The sequence below is a fragment of the Mesoplodon bidens genome, assembly GCF_964165515.1.
Source record: "Mesoplodon bidens genome assembly, chromosome: 7".
NCBI lineage: Eukaryota > Metazoa > Chordata > Mammalia > Artiodactyla > Ziphiidae > Mesoplodon > Mesoplodon bidens.
In genome coordinates, this window is record NC_138164.1 from 30665643 (window position 1) to 30687378 (window position 21736).

At 34.2% G+C, this 21736-nt stretch overlaps 1 protein-coding gene across 1 annotated transcript; it reads left to right on the forward strand.

Annotated features, from left to right (window-relative positions):
• Positions 1-4933: 4933 nt before the first annotated feature.
• ANGPTL5 (angiopoietin like 5) lies at positions 4934-20545 on the forward strand (the record flags this gene model as incomplete). The annotated part of the gene is made up of 8 exons (XM_081239582.1): positions 4934-5029; positions 7239-7383; positions 9006-9109; positions 10000-10093; positions 12314-12414; positions 14039-14159; positions 16246-16431; positions 19922-20545. The coding sequence occupies 8 exons, from the start codon at positions 4934-4936 to the stop codon at positions 20239-20241; spliced, it is 1167 nt and encodes a 388-aa protein (XP_081095708.1). The 3' UTR covers positions 20242-20545.
• Positions 20546-21736: the final 1191 nt, after the last annotated feature.

Consider the following 21736-nt stretch of genomic DNA (forward strand, 5'->3'; position numbering starts at 1 on the left):
CCTTCATTCACCTCAGCGCCGCCTCTCGGCTCGCCCCCGGAGCCTCCCTCATGGCAGCTCCGGCTTCCTCCTTCTCCGCCCCTCCCTGCACTCCGTCTCAGGCCCCGCGTCACTGCGGTGGGAAGGTTGGCCGCGGCAGCTCTGGTTCCCGCACACTGGCGCTCTTGGCTGTGGTGGCGACGGCAGCTGCAGCAGCGGCGACCTTGCCTAGCAATGGCAGAGGTGGCGGCCGCGACCCCAACCCCACCGCGTCCTTAGCGACGGCTACCAGGGTGTGGGGGCGGGGCTCCAGAGGCAGCCAATAGGAGGCGCGGACTCCCTCCTACTCCCCCCACCCCTCCGAGCTGACTGCGGGCGGCGGCCTGGAACCCTAGCATCCTCAGGGACGCGAGTCTTCGCAGGAATGGGGAGCTGACTTGTGCCTCGGAGCCTGACTCCGTTCTACCTCCCTTTTTATGATGATGTTCTCGTGAGGGTATTGAGAGTGATGAAAGACACTGAGACGCAAAATCTTCAGATACAGGCAAACGCCACAGTGGGGACTCTGAAATGATTGCCTCGGGGATAATTCAGGGTAGGATTTGTTGTTCACCTACCTAGTCCTGCTGTGGGGTTTGAGTTGTGTCTTTCTGGAGCATCACTATCCCCAAACACCATCTCTTTTAAAAGGCTTTGTGGAGTGGAAATTTCCTTTCTCTACATTCTCTCACCCATTCCCTGACGCTTCTGCCATTCCGTCTGCAAGTCGTCTTCCTTGCCATTTCCCTACTTATAACGTCGCATTTCAAAGGCTTTTAATGGTGCCAGCCTTGCTGCCAGATTCTGGAAATAGACCATCGGCGGCCAGGAAAGTAGTGCAGATTTAATTTAGTAATCTCCAGGGAAGATATGCCAAAAGAGATCATCATATTGAAATTGTTTCAAGCTCTTATGGAAAATTGGATTTTTTAGCCACCAGGTTTAGTGGTTTTGCAAGTAAAAATTTGAAAAAAGGCTGAAATTCTTTGTTGGAGCTCATTTTAAAAGTACATATAAATTCTGACTGTATTTCAGCCAGTTTTTTCTTTCTTTCTTTCTTTCTTTCTTTTTGTGTGGAAAAAACTCCCAGATTGGAAGCAGAATGTACAAACAGAATAAAAATCACTCGCTCACAATTCAAATGCCTCTGTCTTTGTGACTCAATTTGTTCATTTTTAGAGTTCAAATAATAAACTTTTCCAGTTGAAGCTATTTAAAGCAGAGTTTTTGCAAAGTTGGATACAATGACTCAAATTGGAAAGTGTTCTGGTGACTGAGATTCAAAAGTGCCACAAAAAATCCAGTTTTGAGTTAAAACACAAAACACATAAGCCCCCTTCAGGACCATGCCAAGAGGGTAGAATAGATAATCTTGACAAAGAAAGGCTAAATGTGTATACTGGGATGATTAGCTATCTTTGCAAATTTTTAACTGGCCTAGTCACAGGAATTTAAGTTGATTCTATTCCCACTGCTATCATCACAAGTCTGTTTCTACAGGGCCAATTTGAGAGAGAGTAAGCAAAGTAGGGCAGTGTAAAGTGCAAATAAAAGTGAGAAGGTTGTACTTACTGTTTGAAGTATTTGGTCATGGTTAGCCTTCCTGAAAGTCTAGTTTTTTCTATATTATTAGTTTGATATCTCATCACTCATAGGCACCTTGTTGCTTTGTCACATGATGTATTAGCATTAAGAAGCATAACTTGGTTTCTTAGTTGCCTACAGATGTTTACTCATATAATCATTCCTCATTCAAATGTTGCTTTACAATGATACCCAAGAAGAAAATTTAAACACAATGTTACCAACTTTTTTAAAAATTACAGATCTATTTTTTCACCTTTAAGTTATTTATTCCTTTCTTCAAAATGTTAAGCAGGTTTTTCATGTTTTATTTAAGTTGTACAGTCCTTTATTAAGTTGTATTGATTCTAAAAAAAAGGCTTTAAGATTAGATATTTGGAAAATAGAAAGATAATTTGAGACATAAGTTTTATCTCTTGGCAGGAAAGATAAGTATGATTTAAGAAATAAAAAAGCGTATTACATTAAAGTCTCTCTATTTTGTTAAAAGAGACATATGAATTAAATATAACGGTTAACTTTTCACACTTCAAAAACCATAAAATAATTCATTCTTTTATGAAGGAAATAAATATTGATCACCTACTATGTGCCAAGCACTTTCTAGGTTCTGGGATACAGTAGTGAGCAAAACCTCAAAGTCCCTATGCTCATTAAGTTTGCATTTATTTTTCTTTCCTACTAGAATATATGAGGTATTGAAAAGTGCTATGAGGAAAAATGGAGTAGTATAGAGGGATAGAGACTGATGTCAGTTCTATTTTAGATACGGTGCTCAGGGAAGGCCTCCAAGGAAGGGAAATTATGGCAGAGGTCTGAATGAAGAAAGAAGGTTGCCACTCAAATATTTGGGTGAAGAATATTATCTAGAAGCAGTGGATATTTTAAATACAAAAGGCTCTGAGGGCAGAATTTTATTTGATATGTTCAAGGAACAGCAAGAAGACCACTGTATCTAGAAAAGAGTGGGGTAGGGGAAGTGTGCTAGGACTTGAAATTGGAGCAGTGCATGGGGGATGTCCTTCTAGTGCAGTGGAGACTTATGTAGTATACAAGGCATTAATATAAAATCCAGCTTCCAGTGAAGGGAAAGCCATTGGAGACTTTGGAGTAGGAGAGTAAGATCTAATTTAATCTTTCAAAAGGATCACTCTAGTGGCTATGGAGAAACTAGGCTACAGTCGATAAGGCTAGAAACAATGAGACTAGATTGAACGTTGTTATGGTAGGCTGGGTGAGAGATTATGGCGGCTTGGACTAGGATGGTAGTAATAGAGGCGGCAAGAAGTCTTCCAGATTTTAAACTTGAACCAGTAAGATGTGTTGATGCATGGTTGTAGCAAGTGAGTGGAATTTTTTAAAAAGGAGTCAAATGTGACTCTCAGATTTGGAGCTGGAACCAACTGCATAAAGGGTATTGCCATTTCCTAAAATGGGGAGCAGTAGGTTGAGGGTGGGAGAAGGAATAAGATTTAGGTTTCAGATATGTTAAATGTGAGATGCCTATTAGACACCCAACTTCATTAACATGGTTTCAGAAATTGTTAATGATGTTCTATTTACAAAAGAAAATATAATAACAAATTTATGGTTACAAAACATGTTCACATAATTTATCTAATTTGGATACTGTTATAAATAACATAGTGAATTATGTGAGGCAGCGTGTGATGGATAATTTCTTGAGCTTTCACTTTCATCTTGGCTGAGGATATTTTTTCTTCTGCTGAAGTATTTTCTGCTGAGGCTATTACTTTTTCTACTGAAGTATTTTCTTGCTCAAGTAAGAATTTCCTGAATTTGTCTCTGGGCAAGCTGTGAAAGAACAAAGTATATTTACGTCTGGCTGATTTAAAATTGCTAAAGTTCTGCCATCTTCTTTTCAATTTTATGAGACGTCAACTAGAAATTTAAGATTAAAGATACATACTCATCTAGTTCTAATATAGATTTTAAAGGTCATCAATATTGCCGGCAATGTTAGAACTGTGTTATAGAACAAGTCAAATAATAATGATGATAATAAAAAAAATTATACCACCTAACACTTGAGTACTTGTCATGTCTCTTGCACTGTGCTAAGTGCTTACATATATTAAATAACTGAATCCACACAGCAATCCTCATTCTACAAAGAAAGTAAGCTATAGTGATATTAGGTAATTTTGCCCAAGTTTCCAGAGCAAGGGAGTGGTGAGTCAAGATTCACCCAGACATTCTGGTACCAGAGCCAGCACTCCCAACGCCTCCATGCTGCCTCACTGGAGAAACTGAGAAATTTTCAGTAGAATAAGAGATAAGAGTGTTTGCATTTAAATAGTGCATGGTGAGGATGTAAAGTCAGAAAATAGATAATTTGTTTAAGATATTACTTCATTAATTGATATCCTAGTGCCTATACCATACCAGTCACTATGCAAGTACCATAAAAACTATGATCTCTGTCCTGTTGTTCTTGGGCTAGGAAAGGAAATGGAGAAAATAATACCTTGAATAGGAAGCAAGACTCAGGAAAACCTTAATTTTAGGATAGTGAAGACTTAGGCACGTTTAAGTGGTGAAAAACAGGAGCCATTATCATGGAGAATTTGAAAATTCATCACAGACATTGATCTATCAACTTTCAGAGAGTGGTAATTTTCAATAACAATAGTCCCCTTAATAGTCACAATTTTTAAAGTTTTAACACTATTGATGTAAAACATATAAATCAATTAGAGTCCTAGAAATTTGGCATTATGTGGTTAATGTGACCATCACTGATAGCTAAATTCAGTTGCAAACATATTTTAAGTCTGAATTATCTGTTCTGGGTGTCCACACTGATTAAATTTCTACTAAGTATTTTGTAGAAATAGTTCCAATATAATATTCTTCCCTCTACATCACTCATTTCTACTTTCTTACTATTTTTATGCAAACTGGTTCGCAATTATACAGTTACACCTTATCAAAGGCATTTTTTCTAAGGGCAGAAAAACAAAATCTGACATAAAAACTAGATGATGCTATAAATTCTTGCTTACTTACTTGATTTAGCTACCTAGCTGGCTGACTACTGCCTGTATTCCAAAAGCGTGGATTTACAATGCAGGCATGTAGTGATAAAAAAGGATTTGTATAACTTAAAATGACTGGATCTCTAGAGGCTACCTTGTTTCTCATATGAAGGTGTTTCAAACGAGGGCATGGAAACTAGTAAGTACTGGCTTCTGTTTTTGTTGTACACCTTCCAGAAATTTTTGACTGAAGACTCTGTGTACTAGAGTTCTTTCCACACAGAGCTGACTGATATTTGAAGAAAATTTTCATTTCTCCAACCAAGAAAAATATGATTTATCTTTTCCAAGCTTCACTCTTGTTATTAAATCTATGTATTTTTACTTGTGGAGAAGTTATACAAGGTAACTGTGTGCATCATTCTACGGTAAGAATTTCAACAATATTATTTCAGCTAAGAAAGCATGATTATATAGTTTTCAAGATATATATTATATGTTTGAAAAGATTAATTACAGTACTCAATATAATTTATGGGAAAATTAAAGTGTTTATTTAGAAATGCTGAGACTTATGCTTAAATAATATTACTTTTAAGCTTAGGAAACCATAAACTGAAGATTGACTCTTAATACATTTCTTGTGAAAACTTGTTAAAGAAATTGCAGGCCTTGGTTAAAAACTAGCCAACAACTTTCCAGTTAACTTTAGTAATGAAATATCTGGTAGGTAGTAAAAAAAATCACTTTGCTTAAAATAAACTATTCTATAAACTTTCATACTTCAAATATAGTCTTGTGACTGGTTACCTAGGAAATGTTAAAATTTAAAATTAGAAAATTTTATTCAAAACAATGTCAGAGTGATTGATAGCTAAGATAGTGTATGCAATACTATGAGTAGATTGTGATTTGAATCTCTATACATTTAAATGTTGGCTTATAATTTTTAAATGTTATAAAATGTAATTACCACTGTATCAATACTAAATTCCAAAGTTGAAGCAAGAATAAATTCTAAAAAACCTACAGAAATATTAATAACAATTCTCTATACTAAAAATTTAAGAATCTTATTTAGATCTAAAAAATATAGTTGTAACCTAAGTTTTTGAAAACATCTACTATGTCAATTATTATAGGAGTTTAGGGGAAAGAGCAAAAAGTTAAAAGTAGATCTATGTAACAAAATGTAAGCATCTTTTTGGGCAAATATCTTTTATATTGTGATTAGCTCTTTACCTTTCTCTCAATATCCAGGTCAAAGAGGACAAAGCTTGTTATTATTTTCTTTAAATTACAGAGTTATTTTAAATCACATAAAATCTACCAAAGGATGTTTTAACATTAAAAAAACCAGTAGTGTGCCAACACGAATAGATACCTTTGGAATGACATCTGTAATTGGCTTTCTTTCTTTTTTCTTTTTGAATAGTAGTTAGTACTTTTTAATCTCCTACCCCATCTTGCACCTTTCTCCTTCCTTCTCCCCACTAGTAATCACAGGTTTGTAGTTGGTTGTTGGCTTTTTATTTTAATTTAAGTTAAATTTAATTTTTTAAAAATTTATTTTATTGAAGTGTAGTTGATTTACAATGTTGTGTTAATTTCTGCTGTATAGCAAAGTGATTCAGTTATACATATGTAACTGAATATATATATCTTTTTTCATATTCTTTTCCATTATGGTTTATTACAGGATATTGAATATAGTTCCCTGTGCTACACAGTAGGACCTTGTTGTTTATCCATTCTATATATAAGGTTACTGGCTTTTTAAAATGATATCTGTTGTTGATTTTGCAAGCAAAATTCCATGCTTTTTTTCTGTTATCACTGCTACCTTTTATTTTTTTATCTTTTAATATTTTTAACTTTTTATTTTATATTGGAGTATAGCCAATTAACAATGTTGTGATAGTTTCAGTTGCACAGCAACGTGACTCAGCCATACATGTACATGTATCCATTCTCCCTCAGACTTCCCTCCCATCCAGGCTGCCACATAACATTGAACAGAGTTCTCTGTGCTATACAGTAGGTCCTTGTTGGTTATCCTTTTTAAATATTCAGTGGTACCTTTTAAATCTATGCACACTTTACATTTCAAAACTGTAAATACTTTAGCTTATACAAAAGCGACAATTTTCTTGCACATTTCCCCCAAACCACGATTCCTAATAACTAGTGGCAGAAAGTGTTTTTGGCATAGAAATGTTGTAGGCATCTCAGGGAACCTTCTTAGTACCCATTCAAAGAACTTCAAATTGCACAATTTCTGGAAGAGGGATGGTCAGAACTATATCGCACATGGAAATGTGTAAAAGTTAAAGGTCAAGGCCATAGAGCCACCACACTAGAATGTGAACCCTAAATGATTCCTTTGGAATTGGAGAAGAAAAAAGGAGAGCAGAAATAATGAATTAACATATATTTATTGTTCATACTTAGAATTTACCCATAAGGTTTATTTGTGGAAGTTTGAACTAACCAGTTAATTATGTTTTTTTCTAATGATCATCCTTGTATATGTCCTGAAATCTCATCTTTTTTTCTACACTCTTCTTATTTATGACATATTAGGTAATATAACATATTTCATATATTTTTTCTTATTTCTATTTTTTTTATATAAAGGATTCTCCAGTAGTTAACATTGTAGAAGATGAATCTAATGCAAAAGATGAAAGTAAAAGTAATGCTACTGTTTATAAAGAAGATTGTGAGGAATCATGTGATGTTAAAACTAAAATTACACGAGAAGAAAAACATTTCATGTGTAGTAAGTATTAAAAATAACCACAATTATACAGGTATATGATTTATTATTTCTAGGGTAGAGATGGAAAAATATACCTTAGCATTTTTGTGGGTCATTTTATATATATCCTGATCATCCGAGGCCAGGAGTTTTATGTGTTTGGCACATAGTAGGTGCTTTGGTAAATGAATAAATCCTTCTTCTATATAATATGGCCCAGTGACACCAACTAGCCACAGAGGGAAGGGGCGAGCCAGAACGCACTGATAGTATCAATTCGCCTAGCACTATTTTCTTACTTCCGTCTGAACAAATGGCAAATTTCACCTGAGTTTTGAGAAGAAATTCACTAATATTGAGTAAATACTACAATAGATATAATACAAATTCACAGCGAATTTATGTAGCAAAGCATAAAATTAAAAAGTTTTAAAATCTCCATTTTTGTTTAAAACTATTAGCAGTGCAGTAATTTTCATGATCTATTTATATGTACATAGGTGGTGAAATGAGACAGGGAATCAGAAAGGGAGGAGGTTCTGATCCAGTTCTTATAGGACTGTAACTCCTAGGTCAGAAAGTATAAAAAGCTCACATTATTGTGTTTAATTCTATGTGTAACACAGGTATCTCAGGCTTCTCAAACCTATGAGTGTGGCTTTAGATCCATTAAGACAGATGTCTAAATCCAGGGAGTATCTAATAGAAAGTGAGAGACTGAAAGTAAAAATGAGAGATGAAGCTGGGTGAGGTAGATTTTAAAATATCACGAATTATTAATGTGATTCTACTGCTAGAGTAAAAGTTAGGAACATAAAAATAAATAATTTTTAAAAGAATAAGGTATGCCATAATGTGTGACTCCTTTTGTTGTAAAGGACATCATCAGTATAACTGAATAAACTTGGATAAAATCTGAGAAGTACATGGTAGTCAATGTTTATTTCCTGATTTTTATGGCTGTGTTGGGGAGAATGTCTTTGGTGTAAGAAAAGCACACTGAATTATCCAGGGGCATCATGGTGGCATGCTCAAAAGAATTAAGAAAAAGTTCTTCATACTGTTCTTGAAACTATTCTATAAGTAAGATTGTTTTAAAATAAAACAAAAATACATAGTAAAAGTTTAACCAGAAACCAACCAGCTAAAACTTTTGACTAAGATTTATTATGGGTATATATGTATGTGTGTTTGTAATTTGTTTATATAAAAACATAGCATTAATAGAAAAAATTTAAAGAAAGATTTACTTTTAAAATTAACTTACATGATATGGAATTATTGCTTTTTACTTTCTTATGTAGTAAGAACTGATGAGTCTTGGACCTCCTGCTTCTGTACCTCTCATCTTATAAAGTGAGAATTGATATTCAGAATGTTGTCTCTCATTTATATCAGATTACATTATTTGGGGGTAATCTAAATTATTAGGAAGCATACTTTCATTGCGAGGTATTGAAATAATTGTTTTCTTGGATAATCCTGAGTTAAACAAAAAAGTACTAACTAGAATATGCAATTCTATGTATTAGATTGAGCTTTATTGTTACATATTTATCCAAAATCATTTTGTAATTATTTTCACTGTAATTGTTTTCTATAACAAAATAATATTTAACAAACACATTTTGTTATGATTTAAGGAAATTTGCAAAATTCTATTGTTTCTTATACACGAAGTACCAAAAAACTACTAAGAAATATGATGGATGAGCAGCAAGCTTCCTTGGATTATTTATCTAATCAGGTATGGATTTTTTAGAATTGTGTTGTTATTGTATGTGTACATTGATATACTTAGCTAGAGGTATAACTGTTTAATTTTTTAATACATTAAAGTCCATACATCGGTTTAGTGCCTACTATGTTAGAGACACCATAGTAAGCCTCAGGCAAACAGAAAGCAATAACAACAAAAAAAGATCTTGCACTTAAAGCTTATACAGTCTAAGAGAGCAGAAAAATGTATTGAAAATGTTGTGATTGCTGTCAGAAAGATGCACCAAAGAAATTCAATATCTGAGCTATGAGAAGTGTTCCCAGATGACAGAGATTATGAACTGAATCATGAAAGATGGATAAATGCTTCAAAGGTCACAAATGTGGGGTAAGAAGAGTAGGACCTTCCATTCTGGGGAACTGCTTGAAGTGGTGCAGGGGTGGAGTGGCTGGTGAGGTTGAGGTGTATAAGGAAAACTGACTTAAAGAAATAGGAGCTAACTCATGCCACACCAAGGAGTCATCGAAGTGTCTGAGCAGGGAAATGTGATGATTAGATTGACAGCTAGTGAGGAGGATGACTTGAGGAAGAGCAGAGGGAGGAGACAGGGAGATCAGATAAGAAACTACAGCAAAGGAGCAGGAAAGATACAAAGAACAGATCTGCAAGAGCAGTCAAATGCAGAACTGGGCAGATGAAAGCAATGTGTAGGAGGAAAACAGTACTCAATTTAATGATTGCTATTTAGTAATGCCTTTCTTTACTGCTTAGAGCAGTAAGGAGTTCAAAAGAAAAATGGGCATTATATATATTTCAAAGCTGGATTTATAAGAGGCTTAGATATATCACTTATAAAATTCAGCTAAGAGAGTTTTGTTCAAGTATAAATTTGCTTAAATGTATGCATGTGTGTTTAGGTTAATGAGCTCATGAATCGAGTTCTCCTTTTGACTACAGAAGTTTTTAGAAAACAGCTGGATACTTTTCCTCACAGACCAGTTCAGTCACATGGTGAGAACTCTGGTATTTCACCCTTTTCATACTTGTCTTTTATTGCTTAAAAATTTCCTGGACAGGTTGGTGCATTTAGAACTTTTGTTTAAAAAATACAGCTCATTATCATCTAACAGACTGGAGGAGTAATACCTGACAAATTTCAACCCAGACAATGTGTACTTTCCTGAATTGGGAAGCTTTTCTGACCATTTGAAAGCTATGGCTGTATACAGATATTATGAATCTGTTGAAAATAGCATAGTTTTATGTAACTGAATTCAGGCTCTCCTTTTACATTTTAATATTAATAATCAATCTTCAGTTAGAAGAAAAGAAGGTCTCAGAGTTCCTCCCACCTGTAAAAAGTATTTTTAACATGCTTGAGATGTTTCAAATTGGGACATAAAATTTGAAAAGAAAAAGAAACTTAAGATAAAAGAAACTGGAATTCAGCATAGTTTATACTAAAACACTGTATAGTAATTCCTAAAGTCATGGGTTTCTAAGAAAAGTGCCCTATATATCTTACAGTTGTGAATTAATAACAAAAAGTTCCAAGCAAGTAAATATTTATTGACTGCCTAGTGAATGATCTTTCTTTTTTCTTTACAAAGAGAAGGAAATAAACTGTTAATGAGAATCACCTATGTGTCAGGTACTATGACAGGCACTTTCACATGTTGTTTTTTGTTATTCTATTATATCTCATTTATTTCCCATAAGTGTAGGTAGTGTAACATGGTGGTTATGAGCAAGGACTCTGGTGTCAGATCACCTGTCTTCAAATCCCTCATCCACTGTTTCCTTGATATCAGTTTCCTCATCAGTAAACAGATAGTACCTACCTCATATGGTTCTTATGAGGATTAAATGAATAAATACACCAAAAGCTCCTAAAATATTGCTTGATGCATAGTATAAGTGTTCACTATGATGATGATCATCATCAGATAAGCAATATGGAGCCCAGAAACATCTGAATAACCTGTTCATATTTATTTGGATGGTGATGGCAAAGCAGATATTCCAACTCAGATTAGTCCTACATTGTAAACTTCTATTATCATATCTCTGAACATAAAGTTATTATGAAAATGTCTCTTAGCAATTCAGAAGAAAGGCAACAAATCTAACTCTTCTAGAAGTGAAGGGGAAAGCAAACAATTTTTTATAGCTAACTTTTTGTAGATGACATTTTCTGCATATTTACTGTGCGCTAGGCACTGTGCTAAGTGCTTTATATTGATATAATGTCTTACTATGTAAATCGTCAGAATAACACTATGAAGTAGATAGTATTATTATTATAACAATATTGCACATGAAGAAAATTAGTTAAGTAACTTAGTTAATGGTTCTGGCAAGTAAATAGTAGAACTAGGAATCTAACCCAAGCTTCTGGCTCTGAAGTATCAGGCTTTCATGTGTTTGTTCTCTTGGTAACTGATGCTGTAAGGGTTGAATTTGTTTTATCACATTTATAAAAGATAACACAAAGTAAAGTAAACTATAGTATCACATCTACATACATATCTACATAAGATATAACACAAAGAGTAAACTATAATATCATATCTACATAGTATATTTACAATCCCCTAGAAAGGGTAGTGCTTAAGAGAAGGTGATTATAGACTGCTACAGTTCTAGCTATTGTCAACAGATCAGGCTCCAGCCTCAGCATCAGTTTTTCTGGTGAAGAAAGTGATTTCCCCCTCCTCTCCCTTTGCCTGTTTGTAATGGTGGGCCCCAAAACACCAGAATCTCTGAAATTTCAAATAGTGGAGAAAGGATGTGTCAATAGTAATTAATCTACTTATTCCTTTGGATTTTCTCCTCCTCATTCACACAGATTTCTGTTACATATTATGTTCCCAAAACAAGCCTAGATTTCTGAAAGGGCATTATTTATTGGACAAGAGGATGTATAATCATAAAATATATTAAATAAATGTTGGTACCAAATGGAATACTAATCAATAACAGTGAGTTAGTTATTAGTGAAGGTTTATTGCAGCATAACTTATTCAATCCCAGTTCCTCCACCTATCTATCTAGTTTCTTCTTATTTCTAAAGTTGAGATAATTTTTCATTTTCAAAAAGTTAAAATCATCATCATTACTGAATATTTTAATAATAATAATTTCAGATATCACTGTCAATTCTCTGTTATAAAATGATTGTCTTAAATGTATATGTGGAAATATCCTAAATAACTAATTTTACTTTTCTAGGTTTAGATTGTACTGATATTAAGGATACCATTGGTTCTGTCACTAAAACACCAAGTGGTTTGTATATAATCCACCCAGAAGGATCTAGTTACCCATTTGAGGTAAAGTTTTCCCTTATTATATGGAATAGGATAAGCATCTAATTTATTTAAATAATATTGGAATTTTAATTGTTTTAATATTTTATTTTTTCTTAAAAAATTTAAAATAAATCAGTATAAGTTCCAGTTTCAAAATTTTCATTTTCTGGAATTCTTTGCCCAAACCACAAACCAATAAAAGAACTAGAGGGTCTTTCACTTTTCTATTTGAGTGTTCATAGTTACACTCTTTAAAGTAAATCCATTTGGTGCAAGATCTTATATTATCCTTACAGTAGGCAGAACTATGCAAAATAAATACTTACTTGCTTGAATTAGCTTATGGATATTAAAAAATAATTGTGTGTTTTGCCTTGGGGCTTGCTAAAAATACTTTAGTTTCTCTTCCTATACTTGGTTATACTTTCTTTGGATGACAAGTGATTTTTTGTGATTGTATAAGAAATTAATAATTAACAAAATCCTTTCACTGAATTGTGAGACAGATTGAGAAGCTGATCCATTTCTCAAATCAGATAAAATAAATTACTCATATTTATCCTTAGTAGTTCTATACCATGATTTCTAGAAGAAATTTCTACTAGAAATTATGTTATTAAAATTATGTATAATATTACTATATTACATATAGTATATATAATATATAAAAATTATATATATATAATTTTCTGGTTACTTTTTTGTGCATAAGAAATTTATAATACCAATATCATTCCTTATTGATAGTCTTTATTAAAATATTTTTTTTATACCAGTTTCTCGTCTCAGAGTTACTAACATTTCTTGACATCTATTGACAGGATGCCAAAAATTGGGAATTAAGTGAGAAATAATTTTAAATTACCTAAATTACTTCACCTACAGATTCAAAAATGGACCTGAACAGATGTGGAAAGGGAAGGCTTCTAATATTGTGAAGAGTGGGATGCATAATTACCTCTTTTGTGGGAAAGTGTTGGTTCCCTAACTTCCTCCACACTGCCTTTTTCTGTCTGTGTGTGGGAAGTTTCTGATGGGGAGGATTGCTCTGATTTTCTCGCTGTGTCACTTCTATGGGTTCCCTATGGTTGTCCTCTTAGAGACATTTAACAGAGCACCACAGATGCACCTATGAGTGCCTGCTGAGATGGGGCACAAATCGTGCCTTTCTGTCTGAAAATCCCAGTCTGAACACAGGCCTTCCAGGCTTTTGGAGGAAAAAAGCAATCAAAGACAGGCACACAGGCACATTTAACACTGTTTTTGAAAAATCAGTGTTTTAATTAAAAGGAAAAGTTAATTTATAAAGAAATACATCACTCTGCCATATCAGATTGGTACAGTTATTACTCAACTAAAAAATATTTATGGAGATGAAGAATAAGAGGTTAACCTTAAAATGCTCCAAATACATATGTTAAAAAAATGACTGATACAGGGACCACAATTAGGTTTGTTTTATAATAAACAGTAGTATTTCTAGAGATTTAAAAAAAATCTGAATACATTAATGACATACAGTTGCATTGAAACTTTCAGTGGAAGTATCTTCTCTTTCTCTAGGCTTTAAGGGTGAAGTATGAGTTTTATATCAAAGAATGAAAATAATATTATGTTATTTTTGTCTTTTCTGGGTTTATTTTAGGTAATGTGTGACATGGATTACAGAGGAGGTGGATGGACTGTGATACAGAAAAGGATCGATGGGATAATTGACTTCCAAAGGTTATGGTGCGACTATCTGGATGGATTTGGTGACCTTTTAGGTCAAATTTTATTTATTTCTCCTCTTTTTTCTTCTTTTTGATAATATGCCAATGGACTCTGTCTCTATTGGTCAAATAGTTAGTAAAAATAGCAAATCCTTGTGAATATAAAAATATGACAAATTACCCTCTGGTTATATGCCAAATTACTTAAAATAAATAGGTCTTCAGTTGGGATATGAAAATCTTTATTTTTAGTTGAAATGTGATTTGAGTGAAAATTCTAAATTGTGTTATTTATTAAGTATTGACTATGTTCCCAGCAGAATTCTGGCAGATACTCAATAACTATTTGTAGAATGAAAACCTGAATGAGCAAGGACCTTGAAATTCTTGAGATTTGTGCTGTGTCTACACAAGCAAATGAAATAGAGAATTGAGGTCCATGGCTGTAGGAATTCAAATTATGTAAACGTCAGTAAAAATCACTGTGCTCAAAACTTGGAAAATGTAAACCCCAGGTGAACTGTAAAATCTGTTCACGTTATTACCAAATGGCAGCATCAACTTTTGCTGGTGAATAGAAGCACCAGTATTTCTGAACCCTGCAGAATTTTACATCAATTGGAACATTTGCAGGTGACTTTGATCATTTTCATGCTATTATTTTAAGTTACTGTTGTTATAATTTAGAGTCTTTAAGATCCCATAATATGTCATCCAAGGATTTAATAAGTGGTGGTGTTTGTCCTACTGCTAAAAACCCTACAGCGTGCCAATGATGTTAGAAGGGACATGAAATGTAATAAAATGTCATAAGTAAGGCCAAATAGCTGCCATGCTATGGAATGCAGTTGAAATACTTGTGTTTTCTCAACATTACCTCCAATTTTCCAGTAAGAGCTGCCTTCTGAATTGAGCTGTCATAGATCTGCAGGCTCTAAGTTGTTATCTTTCTTACTTAATGCTTATTTCCATGGGAAAATTATCTGAGTTTTGACAAAAAATGTCTTCAGGAAGGTATACTTCACATAAGCAGACTGCTTTGTACTTGGCCTATTTAAAAAAATAAACTTGGGATTAAAGAAAATGTATTGTTCTGTTAAATCTGAGGTTGGGGTAGAGGGGAAAGATGGCAAGGACACTTAAATTGTAGTGTCAGACTGTGAGAAACTAAGAAGGCTCACCTTCCTTCTTGTACTTCTTTTTTACTTCCTATGCTCCCTTTCTTCCAGTATTTCTTCAGAATACTTTTCAGTTCTAAGTGGGTATGTAGCTAAAATGCCCCTGTAAGGCCTGGAGAGTGACTTAGTATCTTAGCTATAGTTTTAAGATTTGAATGCTGTCACATTGTCCCCCAACTCTTGATGTTTGTTTTGACTAGATCCTTACTTCCTTCAGTAATTTCATGATTCAAGCAGAGGGATATACTTCAGAGCAGGAGTGTCCACATTTAGGTTATGCCACAGTAGGTAGAGGGAGGTAGAAAGCCATTGGCTAGAACATGCAAGAAGAATGCAGTCTGAATTAGGGAGCTCAATAATCCATCTTGGATCTATAATCATCGTGGAAATATTGACCCTTAACCTGGGTATGCTCAAGTGTCTCTACCTTATGTCTTCATTCATAGGTAACTGATGAGCTTCATTTTAACAAAGAAATATTTGTTCACAAAACATTATTCTCAAAGACAGAAAAAATAATTTCTACTGAGAATTTTCAGAAAATATTTCTTTAGGAGTTGCTGATTTGGAGGTTAAACCTCTTATATTTACTGGTACACATCATTTTGTTACCTGCCAAAATATTTGAACTCATTTTTTGTTGACAGCCCTTAAGGTAAAACTTGACTTTTAACGTGATCTTTAAATGAATTTTTGAATTTAATTTGGGGAGATAAAAAAATGAAACAGAGACTAGTTATCCCAAGTCTAGTAAAGTAGAAGTGGGAAGATACACATATATATATGTTTTGGTAAATTAGGCAAACACTGATAATTTGAACCAGGGCAATCTAGTCTCTCAAATAATTTATGTGTGCCATCTTGGAGTTATTGAAACACTAAACAAAACCAAACACTTAATAACAAAAAGTCATTCTAACTTGTATTAAAATATATTTAAAAAAGCATTTTTTTTTAAACAGGTGAATTTTGGCTAGGGCTGAAAAAGATTTTTTACATAGTGAATCAGAAGAATACCAGTTTTATGCTGTATGTGGCACTGGAATCTGAAGATGACACATTCGCTTATGCATCATATGATAATTTTTGGCTAGAGGATGAAACAAGATTTTTTAAAATGCACTTAGGACGATATTCGGGAAATGCTGGTAAGTTTTTTATTCCTAAAATTATCCAAAAGATTTACATATAGCTGATTCAATATTAGATGAAGATAAAAGTAATGCATTTCTTTTGTTATATCACACATAACTGAAAACAGAATAGATTAGGAATGAGAAAACTGGCTAAGTCTTGAGTTTTTAAACTCTGCTATGATGGTTGCATCACCACGTGATTTTGAAGTGCTTTATACACTTTAAAACAATTTTGCCATATGTAATCACAATTGATTCTTTAGAAAGCTAATCTGTGGGGCAGGCTGGGAATGCATTATTTACATTTTCATGTACTGAGAGGCTGGTGTTTAGAAGTCATAGAATGTAGAGCTGATCTTCACTCTTCTCACTCTGCAGGTGAAGAAACCTGAAAGATTAAGTGACTTGTCCAAGAGTCCCAGCTCATCACATCTGAGCAAGGGCAAGGACCCAGGTTGATAGAACAACTAGTTTAGTGAGGTCTTTTCTTTGTCTTTTTGTTTTTTAGCTATATCTTGGTACATCTACTCATTTCCAAATAAGTTAAATTTTTAGAACTTCAAAATACTTGATATTAAATTCATATTTTGATGCTGATATTTTAAACTTGAGTTAATACTAAATTCAGCTCTCCTGTTCATTGCTCATCACGGTACTTGTTCATTAGGTATGTTTAGTGTTAGAAATCCAAAAATGAATGAGTTATGTTCCCAGTTCTTTAACTGATCACAATATGGAGGGGGAGATTAAATAAAACTGAAAACACAGAATACTGATAGAGCTTTGGGGACTAAAGAGAAAGAGAGAATGATTCCAATGGATTGCATCCAGAGAAGGGTAGTTTTCAACAAAGAATTAATGTTAGAGTCAACCTGGGATGCTTTTTGAAAGTACATACTCATGCAGAATCTGATTCAGTAAGTTTGGGCCAAGGTATCTGTATTCACTAGATGGATATGTTGGCATCCTTATAGTTGAGAATCACTGACCTGTACTTGGAGGAATGGATAGGCTTTTGGCAAATGAATGTTGGCAAACAGAGCAGCTTGAGTCCAGGCACACAGGGAGGAAAATTACTGGGCAGGAGAAGTTGTCTGGTGTGGATGGAATCTCTGATATCTGAGGGGGTTTAGACTTAGGATATTAAGTAAAAGTCTGAAATTTAAATATTGACATATAGGGACAATTTTAAGGAGTTATATAATTTTTGAGGCTTCATCTCTAAATGAGTAAAGAACTATCTAAATATGGAACATACAATGTTAGGAAAAGTTTATGTGGGATTTCTCTAGAAGATGACTAGGATCTAATTAGAGGATACAATTTATAATGGCAAGAATTTTTTTCATTTTGGAAGCCTCAAATTTTGTCATGCCTTATTCTGCCTTTTCCCAATAAAGTTGTTAAGTAACTTTCAAATGTTGATCACATAATATAATCAAAATAAAGAAAAAGATGTCAAGATAATGTAAAGATAGCAGTATAGTTAATTATGATCAGGTATTTGGTAGAGGTGAGCAAGACCTTCGACTTTGAGCTCAGAGCAAAAATAGAAATATGAAATTTGAACATTTGAGAAGCACAGTTGTTCCATGAGGACACATTGTCCTGGTTCTAAAACTTGAGAGACATTTCTCTGGGTTCTTAGCGAAAACAAAGTGTCATGTTTTCTAATTACACTTGGACAGAAAATGTAACAGTGAGTTTTTTTTTTTGTTTTTTTTTTTTTTTTTCTTTTTGCGGTATGCGGGCCTCTCACTGCTGTGGCCTCTCCCGCTGCGGAGCACAGGCTCCGGACGCGCAGGCCCAGAGGCCATGGCTCACGGGCCCAGCCGCTCCGCGGCATATGGGATCCTCCCAGACCGGGGCACGAACCCGCATCCCCTGCATCGGCAGGCGGACTCTCAACCACTGCGCCACCAGGGAGGCCCTAACAGTGAGTTTTAATGGACCATTTCTTTAAAAACTAGACCTATGCATTATATTTTTAGAGTAAATTATTAAACATAATCCATTGAGGAGCTCATATAATGTATGAGCCTTCTGATGGTTGGACTTAACCAGGGAGAGTATCTATGGAGGGATCATATAATTTAGGCAATGTTCCATAAGTGTTGTCGTTCTCATTTGAACTTCTGAAAGGTTTTGCACCATGTGGTATTGAAAATGATATTCTCCCTGCAAATATGTGCAATTTTGGCATTTTGTTCCTATGAAGCACATGGTCAGAGACAGGGCTGGGGTACAGGGTAGGCCACTACCATTAGTGAAGTTCTCCAGGTTCCTCAAAGACATCTCAAAAGATGCCAAACATTTGGAACATAATGAAACAAATGTGGGTTTTGAATTCTTCAAAGATTTTACATAGCTTCACTTTTACTTAGTGTTTCAAACATATTAGCAAATTTTATCTATAAGTGAAATTTAAGTACAATGGGACTAATTAGAATCTTTTATTTATATGGTTTAAAAGAAACAAACAAACATGTATTCTACCCCTGCTACTTAGTTAGCCAGGTTGCCTTGGCCAAGATACTTAATCTTTGAAGATTACTGTGACTATCAGGGCTACCATACATAGCATGTCCAATGTAAGTCTTTAAAATATGGTGGTGTTTTAACTACTATCCAATTAGTATGCATATCATGTGGAGAGCCATGAAGAAAAGGCATACCTCAGTGGTATAGCTGATTTTTTTCTTGAGGGCATTGGGCATTTAATATAAACTTGGTGGCCACTAAATAAAATCAAACAACTTTTGCAGTTATAAATTTGTTCCTTAAAGGTAGAGGTTTCACCTTCATCCATACTTCTCTATCTAAAGTGATGTAAAATGGTACTGGTATAAAAATTTATGTGTAAATTATTTTCTTTGCCTAAATTACCAATTACCATATTATTCTTCCCCAAAGTATGACAGGTTTATACACCATATTTTTGACCTAAATTATCTGCTTCTGTCTACACAGCCAAGCTTCCATTTTGTGATTTGTGATGTTATATCAAATGTCCACTTATTCATGTTTACATATTCTGAGCCTATTTATATGAAATAATTGGAATGACAAAATTGTAGAAATGGAGAGCACATTACCCCTTGTTACCAGGGGTAAGGGATGGGATTTAGTTTTTAAAGCATACGAAGGAAACTATCATTCAATTTATACAGCTATTGTTTGGTCCTTTCATACAATTATGTAATGATTTAATAGTTTTCAATTTATTAACTGATAATATGCAAAGTTTTCCTAGGCCATCACAGACCACCATAATTTGATCCAACAAATGTCTACTTAAACATGCCTATCATGTTGAGGAATTTATTAACAGATTTTGGCATATTGCACCCGGAGGAGAGATTTTAATATAATACCTAGTAAAATATTATTTAAACCTTAGTTCTGAGATGTAACGCTTTTGCATAATGAGTTGGTAAAGGTTGATTAAAATTACAAAAACTGCCTTTCAATTTCATCATTAAAAAAAATCTATTTTACCTAGGTGATGCATTCCGGGGTTTCAGAAAAGAAGATAATCAAAATGCAATGCCTTTTAGCACATCAGATGTTGATAATGATGGATGTCGCCCTGTATGCTTCATCAATGGTCATTCTGTGAAGAGCTGCAGCCACCTCAGTAACAATACCGGCTGGTGGTTCAACCAGTGTGGTCTCGCAAATCTGAATGGCATTCATTACTTCCCTGGAAAATTGCTTTCAACTGGAATTCGATGGGGCACATGGACCAAAAACAACTCACCAATAAAGATTAAATCTGTTTCAATGAAAATTAGAAGAATTTACAATCCATATTTTAAGTAATCTCATTTTAAATTGTAATGAGTGTTCCACAGTTATTTTTGATAATATATAAACAATTTTACATAGTTTCTCTTTTTACAGAGTGTTTCAAGCATATTAGCCAAAATTTAACCATAGGTGACATCTAGGTATTATGAGTCTGAATAGAAATCTTTAATTTTGTAGAGCTTTATAAAGGAAAACATGGTTCAATGTATGCTTTTACTACTAATTATATTAACAATATATAATAAAATTTGTTTTGAGTGTATTGCAACCTGTCTACCTGGAGTCTGTTGTCCTTTTAAAGAATTTTCCCTTTTCTTCAAAACATATAAACCATAGTGCATTATTAGGAAAATTAAAGAAAGTGTTATATTTATTTCTATATTTATTTGAAATGGCTAAATATATAATCTACAGATAAATTCTATTGAAGGCAATTACAAGGAATAATTTTGTGCAGATTAATATATAAACTTCACATAGTTTAAAAACCTTACTATTTCCAGGTGATTCCATAATATTTTACAGGTAATAAGAGTTTGCTGCAAAAATAAAGTCCTTCTTGTTTTCCTATTTTATTGTGGTAATAACTTCATTCTTATTTGTAATGAACTTACTATACATTTGCATACTGATCAGTTGCATTCTAAAACACATTTATATCCTAACTCTTTTTAAGGCAGTAGGAATGGTATGAGCTTTAAGTGAAGGAGAAAGAACAATGAATCAGTGGTCTAGAGGTGGCTCTAGGAGCACGCTTTTTTTAGGAAGTTGCAAGGAGTTGGAGTGGTAAGGCTTCTATGGGAAAACACAGCAAGGAATGTGCTAGACCATATTCAGTTAATTAAGAAAATTAGGGTTGAACAGAAAAGGACTTTGTCCAGAGTTAGGGTTATACAATGGGTAGAAGTAGCTGAAAAGTGAGGTGGGAGGAGGTCTGAATTAAAAATACATATGAGGCTATAGAGATCACATTGAGTTATCTGAGTACAGCAGAGGGCTTAGTTTGATCAGAACATAGAACCTGATCTGAGTTCAGGTATGGGCAAAAATGACATGGTCACCTTTCAAGATTGCTTCCACTTTGATCTCCTCACCAAGCAGTGAATAAACCGTGTACAGAATATAGACGAGATACAGTTGCAAATGGTTGAGCATGGTTCCCCATGGCTTCCCATCCATCTCATAGAGGCGCAGTTGAGGTTCTCTGTCTTGACAGTGGGGTAAGATGTCTACTAGGTTGCAGGAGCAGAGAACTGTAGGTTCACTGCCTGGAATGATATGAGTACCAGAAACAAATTTATATACAATTAAGGAAATAATTTTGCTACTCAGCAAGCTACGTTTAATGTGTGGATTCTGGACCTTGAAATTCTTGGTCCTATACAGGGGAATCTCCTTTATTGTACTGCAAGGTCTAGGGGCTTCACATTGTTGCCCTACCATAAAGGTTATGGAGATAATGAGGGTAAAAGCAGAATGGGAATAAATGTTGGGATGTTAAGGGAAT